We start from the raw sequence: 17,512 nt of genomic DNA, 5'->3' as shown, positions 1-17,512 counted from the left end.
AGACAATTTAAACACAACCTTTTTTAGATAATGTGTTCATGTCACTGGTGTGATGTAGTCCATACTGTACATGGTCTATGGATCTCAGTGACTATAAACATGAGACTGCTTCTCCCTGACTTGGGCTTTGTAATACAAATCCTGTGTGTCCCAAGTAACTATGATTGTACTATTACTGGATATCTCACTGTAAATCATCAGATACAATCCACTGATGTAATTTCTAACTGTTTCTGCATAATCACCTTGTTGAAACATTCGAAAGATCAAATTTGAACAAAAGGGCTTCCTTCCGGGCATTCACAAACACGAGTGATATCATTGATCCTGAGAATTACCCAATTTATGTACTCTTGTTTATTACATGTGCTGCGGACAGCAGATGCAGAGCCCCAGGCAAGAGAGTGTTTAAGAAGTCTCTGCGGCTCCGGATCAATCTGAAAAAAAAAAATGAATCATGGATATGCAAAAAACTCTCCTTTTCCAAAGGAAATAAAAGCAGGCAGAAATGTGATGTGCTGATATACATGGGACTTAACAACCCTCAGTGCCCAGGCTTAAGGCAGGCAGGACAAATATGTTCATCTTTATGGCAGTCCTCTTCCTCCTCAGCTATCCACTTCTCAAGGCCAATTATTTTGCTCCCAGGTGCTTTTGGAGAATAAATCTGAGTGAAGTCAAGGAAGAAGCTCTGGGTTTAACTTGTTCCTTCATCCTTGAAGCTGTTCAGACACCTATGGAGAAAGATTATTTCAACCAGACTCTGAATGTCCTGTAAGTGCATTTGTATTTCCCATGTAAATGACATCTAGAATATTTCTTGTGTGGTATCAGCATGAATATTAGACAAATCCTTGAGTCTTCTATCCTGTTGCTAATTCTGAACACAAAGAAACAACCTTAATTCTTTAACAGATTCAATGCTATTTCCCCCGTGAAGTCTGCAAGCTGAAGAATATAAGATTATCTACATTGGATCTTTACATAAAGTCCACATATTAACTTATATTGCACTTACACAGTGATGACTTATTGAAATTGATCCTGTAAAATTTCATTAAGTTTTATCTCATGTACATGCAAATAGATGGTGATAAAGCTTGCTGAAAGTCCTTCCATCAGTGTGTTGCTCCTAAGGCATATGATGGTTCCAGTTATATTCATGACACACATAGTCCTCAAGAACCATACATATATACAAACTTGCTTTCTTAAACTTACTGAATCTTGTCACTTCTTCCCTTGAAAAGATTCATACTGCATATGAATGCCTGATGGATATTTTTGTATGTATATGAGCATTGAATATTAAGTTATTAGAGGGCAAGACATCCAAGTGTTTTAAAAGATAATCTAAAAGCACTGTAGCTTTGTGCTTCTTACGGTTCATATAACCTCACTGGCTTCTGTGTTTTAGAAAGATCAATTTGGCATTCACTTTTTAGAGTAAAACATATTTGGATCATATGGGTCCAATGATATGTTTAAGAAGGGAGGCTATTACTAACAGTTGTGACTGCTTTTGCCCCTTGTCAGTAGCATGCATGACAGTTGTGCTGTGGGACATATGGAATATTTGACAACAGTGATACAGGAATTGTCTATTAGATTTTTGTCGTTATTTATGAAATATTTCTTCTCTTTTCATGCCTAAGTTGGTTAATCTCTGACCTTTTCATAATATTTATGTGTTGTTTGGGTTTTTATAGTAATGTTAGTAAAATATAGGTGCCCATGCTATCAATGTGTTAATGATACACGTTTTTGTGGATTGCTGATAGATGTTTTAAAACTCAGACATTTTGACTAAAAACATATTTTGAATAACATACTCTATACATTTTACACCAAAATCTTTTCTATTTTGTAAGCAGATAATATTGGCACCAATAAATATCACTGCAATTTCCTTATTTTACTCCTTCTAAGTAGGATGAAAGTGTTGTTTTATTGTAACTGTAAATGATATCAAAGATATTTTCTAGAAATTAAATTATAATGATGAGAAGAAACCACAGTAAATATATCACATTCCTTTGTAAATATAAAGAAGGTGAGTGATACTTGGGCCTTACTGCAAGCCCTTAATCTCTGCACTAAGTACCTGTCACAAGTATACATCTGCATATTTGAAGCATGATAGTCTAAAACAAAGTATCTTATAAAACACCTGGCTCTATTTCCCTCTTATGATCTACATAATCCTTGTTCAAATACATCCAAATATATGCATAAACAACTATCATTTACTAAATGCATGTTTGATATTTGAATTTATTTAAAAATAAATCTTTAGAAAATATTCTTTCAGTAAGATACTGAAAAGCAAAATTAGAAAGGTGTTAGATATGAGGGGATATGTTAAGAATATTGGACAGTAATTATAACTGATTGTTAAGTACAGGAACCAAATGTTGCTGCAGAGAGACTATTATTCAGTGATGAACCATGTTTTCACTTCCTTATACAATTCAGTTAATTTCCCAAGAAAATATCATGAATTCAATAACTCTCATAACACAAGTATTTTTATATTGCTCAATAATTTCAAAATAAAGTCATGATCAGTATTTCTGTTTTGTCAATGTCTGTGGTTTCCTCTTTACTTTCTGATAATGCACTCAAAAATGGAGATGGAAATGTTCTCTGTGAATGAGGTCAATCCCATACCTTATTTAGAGAAGCCAAATTGTCATGAACTTTTAAAGTGTTATTTTCCTGGTTCTTATTTCAATACAATCTCAGAAATAAATCCATTTGTTTCCATCTTCAGAGGTCACGTGCAGAAACTTTCCAATACAGAATAGTGCTTCTATTGAGTACAGATGATCATGTATAAACATCTGTCAGTAATAAACACTGTACTCTTTTCCAGAAAAACAACTAAAATCCACAAATACGCTTTGGCATTGGTCTTTGCAATGGATGAAATCAACAGGAATCCTGATCTTTTACCAAACATATCTTTGATTATAAAACACAATTTCGGCCACTGTGATGGAAAAACTGTAAACTATTCATTTCTTGAAAAAAATTATCAACCTGTGTCTAATTATTTCTGTAACAAAGAGACTATGTGTTCATTTCTACTTACAGGACCTCACTGGATGACATCTTTTGAATTTTCATTACTCCTGGACATCTTCTTATCTCCACGTGTGAGTTATCCTAGTCCAGGAATTCTCAACCTCATGTCTATTTGATAGATATTAAGAATGTTATGGGATGAGATTGGACTTATCCTCATGTCAATCTGTTATAAGTTCCAGAGTACGTTCTAATCAGAGACATGATAGGCTTTCTTGAGCAGCCACCTCCAGAAGATGATAGATTCCAGAAAGGAGGAAGAATAGAGGAGACTGTGAAGAATGGATTCTGGCATTGTGGTAGACGGAATCTTGAAGGCTTGACTGACTGACAGTTAGAGTGTTTATTTATTTATACAAATCTCAGTAAGCAGAGATTGAATCATGTTATTCCAAAACATAGACAATAATATTTCTGTCCCCAGATTAGTGTTATCTTCATTTGGTCATAAATTTACATTATTATTGGTGAACTTTGAAACAGCTGAGTTATCATTTACAGTCACAGTGGTGTTCTAAGTTTAGTCATCAGTCATAAACTGCAATGGTATAGAAATATATTTAACAAACCTTTTCTATATAACCCACCTTTAAGTATCTGGAGTATTTTTTGCAAAGGCAGAGCAGACCATTCTTAGGCTGTCCACTCGTGACATGTCAGTGGCACTAGACAAGATGAAAACCTCCAATGCAGTTTGTGGAATTAGCCACTTTACTACCAGTGTGTGTATGACGAAATATTAAGGGTCAGAGAGCCAATTGTCAGTAGACAATTGGCAAAAATTTGAGCAACATACTGCTTTCATTATTATAATTGCTTTTCTTTATATTATATTATTACAATGGTTTTGTCGCATCATTGTGATACTTACTGTTATGTCTTATCTTGGTTTTTTGGGGGGGTCCTTTTTCATAAGATACAAGTGTGGACCTTCACAAGTAAACTTGTCTAATAAAGGGGGGTTACAGGGTTCCAATATCTCATTTTTTTCATAAGAATGAATAATCGTGTTTTCCCCCATGATTATTTTTGCATCATTATAAGGCACTTTTTATGGAGAAGATAAATCCACCAAATGTAACTTTGTCTCTGTATATTTTCCTTAGGACACAGAACATATGAGTCTTATATATTTTGCCAAATGATTTCCTCAGCATTTAGTAGGATGAGTTGTTTTTATTTTTATTAATCTTATATGCTGCTAACATTTTTAGGAGGCATATTGTTGTTTACATTTTTAAATTTACTTTGTTCTGATTATCTGTTTCCTGAAGAGGCACAAAAGAAGATAGTCACAATATTTTGGAGCCTTATCCTAAAAAGGAGATCTCTGGCATACTTATGTGAATTATAACCTCTAGTTTACAAGCAATAACATCTAGTAGCAACATAAGACTATTTTTCCTAAAAGCTAAAGTAATATTATGCATAGGATTTGCCTGTTAAATATTAGAAGTTTTTATGGATTAAGGCATAAACCCTGTTTTAAAAATATTAGAAAAATATCCCCAAGTTGTATGTATGTTAAATCCCTCCACACAATGAAAACACTGATATCAAACTAAAACTGAAAGACAGAAAAGAGTTATTATAACATGTGAATACTTTCTGTCAAACAGTTATGCTTGCTGTTCCCATTAGAAATGGTTGTTCCAGGCTTCCACATTGGTTCTTTTGAATCAGAGATAAGAGGGAAAGTCACATGTAATCAATTGTTTTCAGGTAAATATGATCACATTTTTTTTTTTAAAGTACACTACACCTCATGCTGCTCTCTGTGTTGTAGCTCCTTCAGTTTGCCTATGGACCATTCCATTCCACATTCAGTGATGATGAACAATTTCCCTACCTCTATCAGATGGACCCAAAGGACACATCTCTAGCATTGGCAATGGTCTCCTTCATACTTTACTTCAACTGGAACTGGGTCGGCCTTGTCATCTCAGATGATGATCAAGGTAGACAATTTCTTTCTGAATTGAAAAAAGAAAGTGAAAACAGGGAAATTTGCTTTGCCTTTGTGAACATGATGTCAGTCTATCACAAATCATTCTATCCAAAAACTGAAATGTACTACAAACAAATTATGATGTCATCCACAAATGTTATTATCCTTTATGGGGAAACATACAGTATTATTGAATTGAGCATCAGAATGTGGGACTCTCCAGTTATACAGAGAATATGGGTCACCACAAAACAATGGGATTTCCCTACCAGTAAGAGAGGCTTACCCCATGGCACATTCTTTGGGACTCTTACTTTTCTACACAACCATGGTGAGATTTCTGGCTTTAAATATTTTGTACAGACATGGTATCATCTCAGAAGTACAGACTTATATTTAGCAATGCCAGAGTGGAAGTATTTTAACTATGAAGCCTCAGCATCTAACTGTGAAAAACTGAAGAACTATTCATCCAATGCGTCATTGGAATGGCTAAAGGAAGACTCATTTGACATGTCCTTTAGTGATGTTAGTCATAACATATACAATGCTGTGTATGCCATGGCCCATGCACTCCATCAGGTGAATCTGCAACAGGTTGATAATCAGGCAATAACCAATGAGAAAGGAGCCAGTTCTCACTGCTTGAAGGTAGAGTCTGTTCTATTGGATGATGTATGGTGACTTAAAGTGCATACCTGTTTAGGGTCCCAGATGTCCACACTTAATGAAATAGGAAATATTTTCCAAAATAGATAAGTTTCTGAACCATTTTCCTAAACAAAAAGGTAATCTAGTAATGGTTATAAATGTGAATTGAAAAAGAATTCAGTTTATTAATGAAAATTTTAGGATTCATAAAGAATACTTCAATATCCATCAGCACACCACTTCCAACATTGGACACAGTCTTTCCTCATAAATTTTCTCCATGAAGAGAAGACACATGTTTATTTATATTTCTCAATCACATACATATACATATAAACATACACATTCACATACACATACACACACACGTGTGTGTGTGTGTGTGTGTTTGTATGTGCATATATGTATTTTATCTGCTTTACTGTGTATGTGTCTGCCTATTTCTTTGTGCTTTGTTTGGCCTCTGCCTGGACTTTTTTCATTATATGTGAGTATAAATTTCTCTGTGTGTCAATATCATTCTGGGCTGGTGCTTTCACATTTGCACCTCTCCCTGTGAGTTACTTTTAGGCTGTGGATATGGGTGTGTTTTTTTTTATGTGTGTCAGTATATGTTTTTTGGGTGAGTTTTATCTGTGTTTTTAGTTGAGTGCATATATATGTCTTTTTGTGCCTGAATGCTTACATGTGGTTGTTAACATGTATGTATATTTGTGTGTAAATAAGTATATAGCTCTGTTGTATGTGTGACTCAGAAAAGATGTGACCATCTCTCTGTGTTATTGTATGTGTTTATGTGTATCTGTGTGTGTGTGTGTGTGTGTGTGTGTGTGTTGCATATCTATCTTTGGTTATGACATTTTGGCTGTGTTTGGCAGTCTTCACTGAAAAAAACAGAAATTCTTGGTATATTATGATGATTTCATTTATCCAATTGCTCATGTTGTAATTGCCCTTTCATTTTTTAAATGAAGTTACCTTTTCTATGTAATCAGAACACATTTTATGACTTGAAATAATGGCATATGCATTATATTGTAATGTTTGTATTTTAGATAAGTACTTTTCTGAGAAAGACCCACTTCATTAATCCTCATGGGGGCAAAGTGATTATGAAACAGAGAGTATTACTGAAGGAAGACTATGACATTTTTCACTTTTGGAATCTCTCTCAACACCTTGGGATTAAGGTGAAGATAGGAAATTTCAGGCCATATTTTCCACCCGGTCGACTCCTTCATTTATATGGAGATATGATTGAGTTAGCCACAGGAAGTAGAAAGGTGGGTGTATATGAATTTACTGACTTAAAATACACCATATTAAACACTGGCAAGTGAATACACTGCATCATTTTGAAATGAAACATTTCATCACATCAGGAACCAATTTCTCGGCTCCTGAATTGTGTTTCTTTTTTACATTTTTGACATTTTTTTTTACTAATTTTTTGAAGAGTTCATACATGCATAAAATATACCTTTTTCATATCAGAACTATTTTATGAAATTTACTGAATATTAATCTATTTTTCATCACTGATTTATATTCTTTCCTTTGAGTTAATGGAAATTCTCTTCAGATCATTGTTGTTATTTCACAGCAATCTCCCCCCTTTTATTACAACACTTTAAGAGATGTTGATAAGTGTGATATACTCATGAAACACAAAATTCATAACTGCTAAACTTTGTCAATATACCCAAAAATATTTCCCCAATTGATAACAGGACACTTACCAAGCTCGCTAATGAACAGAATTACAGAAATTAATATTCACAGAATCATCACTTTTTGAATAATTTGAAGAACTCCTTAACACTTGTAAGTACAATGAACAAAAGGTCCAAGGAACACATAGAAGCACTGGAGCAAGAGACAAAGAAATGACTATTTAAACAAATCACATACAACAATAACACCAACCAGACAAAAGTAACAAATAATTTTCATTTATACTTGAAGATTTTGATTAATATTCTCTAAATAAAATCAAAGACAACATGGCACATTTATTTTTTAAGACATTCATTTGTGGCCTGCACAGGGTAGGGAGACTCAGGGACATAAAGGAGGAAAACTTATCTTTATCAAAGATGAGGCAAACATATTAATGTGTAATAAGAGGGAAAAGGGTAATTAAAGAACAATACCTTTAATGGATATGTATTTAATAATTCTTGACAAAAACACGTAACAAAAGAACAAAACACAAAACAGAAAAAAGCATTCTCTGAGAACAGGGAGAATTGTTCTTAAATTGTGATATTTTTATTTACGGAAAATAGCTTGTTCTTCTCATATAATATATCCTAAATACAAATGTACTTCCTTCTATAGTGATGTTACCAATTCTCAATTTTGTTTGCAAATATATCAGAGTTAAAACTTCTACTTCCTTCTCAACTGCCTCTCCCATCACATACACCTTATGTCTCTTATTAAAAAATAACAGGATTCTACGGGAGAATAAAATAAATCAAGATTAAATAAAAACTAAGACATTATAGTAGGACAAATATTTCATAACACATTTGGTATCTAGACATATGAAAGAATCAAAAAATCTTACTTCATGTTTTGTATGAATAGTAGTGATTGAAACATGAGATGGTGATAGACAATTGAGTGATAGTTACTCCCATTTTAATACTAAGAATACTTTATTATTGGAACTATAATTAAAACTCCAACTTCTATAATCTGGAAATATTAATACCAATTATTTATGCCACTGGTGCATGTGAATAAGTATAGTATGACACAATTATAAACTATTCATGGTGAACTGCAAAAGGAAATCTTTGAGCACAATGATGTTCTATGTCAATTGTAATTTTACATAAAAAACCTGAAATAGACTGCCTTTATTATTGGTAGCCCAAACACAAATATCTGGTAGTCAAATTCTGTTGGCATCTTCTTCTATCACTGATTAATCATAATTCCCAAATACAAAGGACGGTGGGTAAGTTTTTGTTGCTCTACCAGGAAATTAATCTTATGTAAACTGAATGACCTCAGGCCTTGGGAGCATAAGTGTCAAAATCAAATTACATTGACTTTTGTGCCCAAGTAGGATCAAATCATCGCTTCTACTTGACTATTCCATCTTTTGTAGACAGGACTTCTGGAGGTTTCTGAGAGGCAGCTAATTGTCACTTTTGCTTGTCAATATATCAGAGTTAGTGCTCCTCCACAACTGCTGATCCCCCTGGATTGCTCATTCTTTTCCCTATTTTTGATTTTTTTCAACACGCTATTCAGTTAGAAATTTATTATTTTTTTGAGTAATATTTAAGGAAGTACTACTTGACCATAAATGTGAGTTCGATACCCCTCATATGTGTCCATGGGGCACACCGTAGGGACATATAAAACATCATTTATCACAGTGTACTTTAATATTTTATATGAAGTAACAGTAAGTAAATAGTAAGTTTACTTATTCAGAAAACTATTACTTTACCTTTGTGCCTTGAATAGGGCCTAATAAGCACTAGGGCTTTCATAGAAAAATTTGAGATCTTCCTAACATTAAATTGGTATACATTTTGTTTCATGTTTTTATCCAAGCACTTTAGAGGCAGAGGTCTGAAAAATCTCTGTTTCTGTCCAGTTTGTCCTATATTGTGGGTCCAAACCAGCCATGTGTGATAGGGAGAGATTACATTAAAATACATTAACATAAATTACAAAAACATACCAATTTTCTTTATTCTAACTCAAAATAGTCTTTAAAATATTACAAAGTGTTAACATAAATTTTTGAAAATTTATGAAAAAATTTATGAAAAAAAGGTAAAATGTACGCTGAACGTCATTGGAATATTAATATACCCATACTTCATGGTAAGACACTTTTTTAACAATATCAAAAATGTAGGAATAATTCAAATTTCTTCAAATACCTACTTGATTCTCTGTTGCTTTAATTATGTTTTGGTCATATAATGAGGAGGAAGTTGAAATTTGACATGTGGCTAATAGTCATAGAAAGGCACGCGTGGAGATTTGGAAACTGGAACTAAAGCATGGATCTCAACAAAAAAAATTAAAAAACGCTATTTACTCGCTCAATTGCCCACAAAGTGATGAGCACTCCTATATCAATTACAAATTAAGAAAATGCTTCAAATATATGAGGACAGGCTAGTGCTGACTGAGAAAATATTTCAATTAAAGTTCCCAGTTTCTTTTCACAGCATTTACTGCCAAATTGAAAATAATTAACTAAAAATCAGCAGGTTGCATTCTCTGTAGTTTTTGCAAATGGCTCACTATCAGAACTTTTTCCTGATTTATTAGACATTCAGAAACTATCCAACATTTTTTCAATATATTTCAGTATTCATAGCTGATGATTAAACAATGGGCAGCCTGAATTTTTAATCGGTTGGTATGTATAAAATAAGCTAATTGAAAACTTAATCCATTAATGTAAAACATAAAACAAATACCTAAAACTCGTTATGAGTACACGTCTAATTTTTTCTCAGATGCCATCTTCTGTGTGCAGTGCAGATTGTGGTCCTGGATTTAGAAGATTATGGAAGGGAGGAACGGCAGCCTGCTGTTTTGTTTGCAACCCCTGCCCTGAAAATGAAATTTCTAATGAAACAAGTGAGTGTTTGTTGTATCATACTGGGATGATGAAGGCAACTAAATGGCAACTGCAAATATAAAATATATTTCATATCCAATTTACTACTTGTAGATAGAAAAATCATTAACAAAATCATGACAAAAACATATAAACAAACACACATACCTTGTGCCTTCACCCACATGTTGACACATTGTAAATTCATGGCAGATTATATTTTGGCAAAGACATAGTTTAGAAATTATAACTGAAATTTGAAGGAATTATCTATGAGATTTTCCCCATAATTAATCTATTGAGAAACTACATGTGCATTAGATTTTAGTTGCAATTTTAAGAGTATTAATTTAGTCATATTTCATGAATATATCTGTGTTATATTTCATTATGGACATCCTTTACAGATAGGAACCCATAAAGAACAAAATATAATATTTTACATATGTACTGGATGAGGCCATGAGCTTGCGAGGTATACATTCCATTTTCTCTGTAAGTTTAATATAGAAGACTAAAGTATTTGCAAATTTATGAGAAACTGCTAAGTATGTAATATTCAGAGGGACATGTTCAAAATCCGATGTGATATGAATCCAGGAAATAGTGGAAAAGAGTTCACCCAAAATGTAGCATATATGACAAGACTCATATTCAGTACCACACTGAATATATTCATACCACACTGAATATTTACGGTTGACCAAATGCAAATACTTTATGGTTAGCTATTGAATTATTTTGCCTTTCATTCTATATAATGAAGCAAAATTCTTAAAATATGTAGAATGCCTGTGAGATGGTTCAACAGTTAAATCATTTGTTGCTAAGGCTTACAATCTGAGTTTATTCCTATGATGCAATTAGTAAAACCAAGAAACCTACTCAGAAGATACCTTTTGAAGTCATACATTTCAAAGTATATCATACTCATGAATAATTTTAAGATAACTGAAATTGTTTTAGATACAAAACACAAAGAAATAATATTCAACATCAAAAACTGCATCCTCAAAAATTCCATAAAATATTTATATTAATTGCTTATGTGTGGGATGGGTAACATATGCACAGGCACACATATGGGCAAAATACTTCTGTAGTTATATTTATATGCACTTGTGAGGTACCTGGCATGGGTATTGAGATCTGAACCAGGTTCTCTGTTGGAGCAAACTATTATATTTATAGCTAATCCAACTTCTTAGGCATTTAGGCAACTTATCAAATAATAACTCTCAACAAATGAATTTTTCTAGATAAAAATTCTGAAACCCAAGGAGGCACATCAACATTCTCTGAAATGACATGAAAATCAAGTCTACTTGTAACCATAGTTCATATTGTTGACATGATTGGTATTTCCAATTAGGAATAGGGTATTACAGCTTAAGAAAAACCATCTGGCTTACCACTCCGGCTGAAGATTCCTCTGTTATATTGCTCATTAACTTACTCATTGTTGATTTCATAGCTGAGTTATTCACAGACACTGAGTTCCATAAGATTGGAGATTAGGCAAGGATGAAAGTGCTTATATTTCCAAATGAAGAAGTAATCAAGATGAAGGAAAAAGTATATACTGAGCTTTTTTGTTTTTTATGTTTTGTTTCCTTCTGCATTAATATTAGTGCACCTCATGAACAATAATCATATTTTTGTGTACTTATTTCTTGATGAGGATATATCTGAGGGCTAATTTCTTTAATGTTTTCTCCTTTTCAAACATTAATATTTCATTGCCTCTATGTCTCCAACTTCTTCTTATGTCTTATGACAGGAATCACTAAAATTCAATTATGCAATTGTTACTGTTACATGAACATACACACACACATACATATATACATACATACACACATGTATATATATATACATACACATATGTATATATATATATACACGCACACACAAACACACACACACACACACAACCTACCTGTTTAATTAAGTGCTGTTTTTATGTCAATGAGTCTAGGTTGTGAATTCTCAAGTATCTAATACAGGTCTTTTACCAGTAGACGTCAGAGTCTCAATGTGTCATAGAGAATGAATTAATAATACAGTCAGTGACCTCATGAAACTGTGAGTGTCTGTATGGTTTTGTATTCATAAAATATACCCAACCACATTGTGGTTTATGATTGTATCTTCGCTAAATTCAATGCTCTACTTGAAATCGACATAGAATCAAAAGATGGTTTAGGAAATCTTTGCTTTGTGAAAACATTGTAAATGATAAAATCAACAAAGATACATAGAAAAAGAAATAATTGCTTGGTTTTATGTTCCCTTAAATCTTTATTAACATTAAGAAGTGAAAGCAGTGTTGTACATCAATGTCTTTCAAATACATTCTTAGCACCGAATTCAATATTGAAAGGCTTTTTTCAACACCTTTACTTAAAATACCTAGTGAATAAATTTTGAAAGCACTACTAACTATACTTTTATTTGAATATCAGATATGGATCAGTGTGTGAATTGTCCAAAATACCAATATGCCAACACAGAACAGAACAAATGCATTCACAAAGGTGTGATGTTTCTAAGCTATGAAGACCCCTTGGGTATGGCTCTTGCCTTAATAGCCTTCTGTTTTTCTGCGTTCACAGCTGTGGTGCTTTGGGTCTTTGTGAAGCACCATGAAACTCCTATTGTGAGGGCCAATAATAGGATCCTCAGCTACCTATTACTCATGTCACTCATGTTCTGTTTTCTGTGCTCCTTTTTCTTCATTGGCCATCCTAACAGAGCGACCTGTATCTTACAGCAAATCACATTTGGAATTGTGTTCACTGTGGCTGTTTCCACAGTTCTAGCCAAAACAATCACTGTTGTTCTGGCTTTCAAAGTCACAGACCCAGGAAGAAAGTTGAGAAACTTCCTAGTATCTGGGACTCCCAACTACATTATCCCCATATGTTCTCTATTCCAATGTATTCTGTGTGCAATATGGCTAGCAGTTTCTCCTCCTTTTGTTGATATTGATGAACATTCTGAGCGTGGCCACATCACCATTGTTTGCAACAAGGGCTCAGTTACTGTATTCTACTGTGTCCTGGGATACTTGGCCTGTCTGGCCCTTGGAAGCTTCACTGTTGCTTTCTTTGCAAGGAATCTCCCTGACACATTCAATGAAGCCAAGTACTTGACCTTCAGCATGCTAGTGTTCTGCAGTGTCTGGGTCACCTTCCTCCCTGTCTACCATAGCACCAAGGGCAAGGTCATGGTTGCTGTGGAGATCTTCTCCATCTTGGCATCCAGTGCAGGGATGCTTGGATGCATCTTTGTGCCCAAGATCTACATCATATTAATAAGACCAGACAGAAATTATATCCAAAAGATCAGGGAGAAATCATATTTCTGAAGAAATATTTAAAGAATTCTGGCAAACTTTGGCACATATATATCAATTATTGGATTACAGTGCAGATATTGAGTTTTGAAATCACTCTCACTGGCTCCTCTAGTGATGGCTAGAAGTATCATATCTGCCAATCTTGTGAACTGTCTCCATAAAATACTAACTCATTCACTTGCTTTGTTTACTATAGAAGAAATAAAATTCTCAAATCCTTATTAAAAATGCATTCATCATTTTGCTTTTGTGGACATTTCTCTCCAGGTAACTTATAATAAAATTTGATAAGACAGTTTAATTTATAACCTTGTACAGAAAGTGAATTCCAGAACAGACATGGCTACAAAAAGAAACCATCTATCATGTAAAACAATTAACTAAGCAATTTGCAAAGATGAAATCAGATCATATTTTCTTATTTCCCATAGGAGCACATTTATGGCAGAATACTGCCTGTTCTTCACCCAATCTTCAATATATTGGCCAGTAGTCCGAGGTAGAAATGTTCTTTATCTGCTCTCAAAGACAAAAATAATATATCCAACAATGGGTAGAGGTTGTGGAACCCAGTGGATGAATTAGGGAGTAGTTTAAATATGCTGAGGAGGAGGGTGACCCATAGGAAGACCCATAGTCTCAACTACCCCGGACAACCAAGATCCCTCAGACACTATGCCACTAACTGATATGAGGCTCTCAACACTTATATGGTATAGGATGTCCTGGTTTGTCCTCAGTGGGAGAAGACACATCTAAGCCACTGAGAAATGTGAGGCCTTCCAGATTGGGAAGGTCTGGGAGTTGGGAGGTGTGGATATTATCTTGGAGATGGGGTAGGAGATATGGGAAGAGAAAGAGTCAGGAGGAAGTTGGGGAGGGGCATAACTATGTAAGTTTAAAAAATAAAGATTAAAGAATTAAAAAAAACAGAATAAAATAAAGGAGTTTATATATATATATATATATATATATATATATATATATATATATATATATATATATATATATAGTGTGTGTGTGTGTATGTGTGTGTGTGTGTGTGTATGTGTGAACATGCTATTATAAGTTAGTTATGGAAGCAATTGGTAAAACTACTGATACAGGCTTGTAGCTAATTTTTCTGAATCTGCCCTCAGTGTGCTGTTCTAACTGAGGTCCTTGACTCAAAAAATTCTGGAAGGATGGAACTGGAGCCAGAGGCTTTGACTATGCTGCTTCCAAGAAAATGACATTTCCAAAGAGGCAATTGAGTGTTTGTGGCTATACTAAACCCATCACAATCACCAATTCTCCTCAAATAATGGGATGCAGAATGGGTGTAAAATGCATTAACACTAACAAGAGCTATCCCTTTTCTAAGTTAATCTTCTTAGAAATGTGATCATTAACAATGTCCCTTTAAGGAACACATTCTTCATTAACATACACATTGTATTCATTGAAAATTCCTGGAAGATGTCATTTCTCAAAGAAAAAAAATTCAAACTGGTTTAAGGGAATTCTATACATATTTATTATAATAACTGATCTCCTCTAAAACTACATTGATACTACATTCCAATCTTGAATTTTAATAATATTTACTTATTCTTTTTAATTTAATTATGTGTCCCTATGTTTTCTCATCACCATGTAAGTGCAAAAACCAGTGGAAAATGAAAATGGCAAAAGCTCAACTGGACTGTACTAGTTGGATGCTGGAAACCAAGGTTCAAGTTCTCTGTCAGAGTAATGAGTAGGACAAATTATTACTTGTAATATTTAAAAAAAATGCTAAGGAAATGATCAAAGACTTTATTCATGATCTAGACACTCCCATTTCAAAAATTCACATGATTTTATATCTATGAATTTATTAATAATTTGACTGATAATTTGACTCATGATGTACAGAATGTGTGTGTGTGTGTGTGTGTGTGTGTGTGTGTGTGTGTGTGTGTGTGTATGTGTGTGTGTGTGTGTTAGGGGGACATGCTAGTCTTGATCCGGTTACACAGCACAGCCAATGGTTTGTGTCTCCTGTTTCTGAGCTGATTTAACTATATCAGAGAGCATTCCACATATCTCTAAAGGAGAATGCTGTAATTGGCAATTCAATATTCACTGGCTCAAGCTAACCTATACGAATTGTACACCCCTGCAATCTGGTCTGTTTTCCATTAAGTACATGAATTAATAGATTCAGGGAAATGACAAAATCATTCACCATGCTTATATCAGGGCTTTCATCAGGCTGTACCCTGCAGCTGGCTCCCTTAAACTTTAATCTGTTATGTAACTATTGCCTATCCTGTTTCACTGTGCAGTGGGAACAGTAACCTGTTCCTCAGTGTCTCCTGTGAAGGCAGAAGCCATGCTTCACATGTAAATCCTTCTCCTGTTGCAGCAAAGGACAGTTTACTGCGTGACTCTAATAGGTAATTTTAAAACTCTGTTGTGGTTAAGACTTTTTACTAAATAATATAGGAAGTTTAATCAATAGGAAAACAATGGTCATGTCACTGGGGAGCAACAGATTGACAGCTAGGTAATCTGACTCAGCATAGCTTTCCTTGGAAACATTTTTGTAAAAGGCTGAAGACACAGCTGTCTTGGAATTAAAAAGCTTTTCCAGGGAGAAATCACTCTACATACAATTAAAGATTATTTTAAAAATATTTTTAATGACAGAATGAATTCAAGTCTGGCTAATGTTCTTTTAGGTTCAGGACCCATGTTATATTTTGGACAATTTAAATAGGGACAGGAGACCGCAATTATAAACAGTTAGGTAGATGGGAGATTTATATAGCAAAGATATCCCTAAAATTATTTCTTAAGTACACAAGTGCCTTAATTCAAAGGGTCATTCTTCAGGGTTCTATGTCGAAGATCCAAGAGGATGAAAAAGAGAAAAATAGAAAGTAGAATTTATAAAAGTGGACTGGAGAGATGACTTAGTGGTTAAGAGAGTCAACTGCTCTTCCAGAGGTCCTGAGTCCAATTCTCGGCAACCACATGGTGGCTCACAAACATCTCTAATGGGATATGAGGTCCTTGTCTGGTATATCTCTATCTATCTATCTATCTATCTATCTATCTATCTATCTATCTATCTATCCTATCTATCTATCTCTATCCATCTCTCTCTCTCTCTCTCTCTCTCTCTATCTATCTATCTATCTATAATATTTATATTATATAGTATATTTTTATGCACCATAATAAATCTTTTAAAAGAAAAAAAAAAGAATGTACCAAAATTGTGGTGGGGAGATCTTACAGAAGCCATGTCTTATGCTAAGTAAAAGTATTAAGAATAGAATCTTGTGAGCCAGGAATGGTGGAACACGCCTGTAATCCCAGCACTTGGGAGGCAGAGGCCAGCGGATTTCTAAGTTCGAGGATAGCCTGGTCTACAAAGTGAGTTCCACGACAGCCAGGGCTACACAGAGAAACCCTGTCTCCAAAACCAAAAAAAAAAAAAAAAAAAAAAGAATAGAATCTTATGAACTACTGACAGAGGAAAAATGGAAAGAAATTGGAGACTTCTATGAAGCCAGCAGAAACTTTCATACAATAGGACAAACTTGGGGGGAATCTCATAAACAATGCTTCAAAAGGAGAATATGCCATATCTCAAGAACATTACTTCCCAAGCCTACAATGGCATTAGAACTGATAACCGCAGCCCCATATGGTAGACAGAATTGGGTTCCGAGGATATAAAATGTCCTTAAGGCACTGGCCCCAGACAATTACCAGCTCTCCCTAGGATATCCCTGGCTTTAGAAAAGGAGCTCTATTTTATTCTCATTACATTGTGCCTTCAGGAAAAGCTCCCAAGACCCAGGCCCCAGGTGGATATTGGCTCTGCCGT

General features: G+C 34.2%; 2 protein-coding genes across 10 annotated transcripts in view; both read left to right on the top strand.

The window, feature by feature from the left end:
- Positions 1 to 17,512, top strand: part of LOC127673330 (zinc finger protein 431-like) — a 269,940-nt gene that overhangs the window by 133,740 nt on the left and 118,688 nt on the right. The window lies entirely within an intron of this gene.
- LOC127673327 (vomeronasal type-2 receptor 116-like) lies at positions 578 to 13,659 on the top strand. Of its 2 annotated transcripts, none has more exons than XM_052168959.1 (6): positions 578 to 774; positions 2,876 to 3,158; positions 4,874 to 5,691; positions 6,747 to 6,969; positions 10,186 to 10,309; positions 12,905 to 13,659. In XM_052168959.1, the coding sequence occupies exons 1-6, from the start codon at positions 578 to 580 to the stop codon at positions 13,657 to 13,659; spliced, it is 2,400 nt and encodes a 799-aa protein (XP_052024919.1). The 2 variants fall into 2 exon arrangements, with proteins under 2 accessions (XP_052024919.1, XP_052024918.1); XM_052168958.1 differs by having other exon boundaries at positions 12,755 to 13,659.

This window comes from Apodemus sylvaticus, chromosome 22 (genome assembly GCF_947179515.1).
Source record: "Apodemus sylvaticus chromosome 22, mApoSyl1.1, whole genome shotgun sequence".
Classification (NCBI taxonomy): Eukaryota; Metazoa; Chordata; class Mammalia; order Rodentia; family Muridae; genus Apodemus; species Apodemus sylvaticus.
This window is presented reverse-complemented; position numbering and strand designations above follow the sequence as displayed.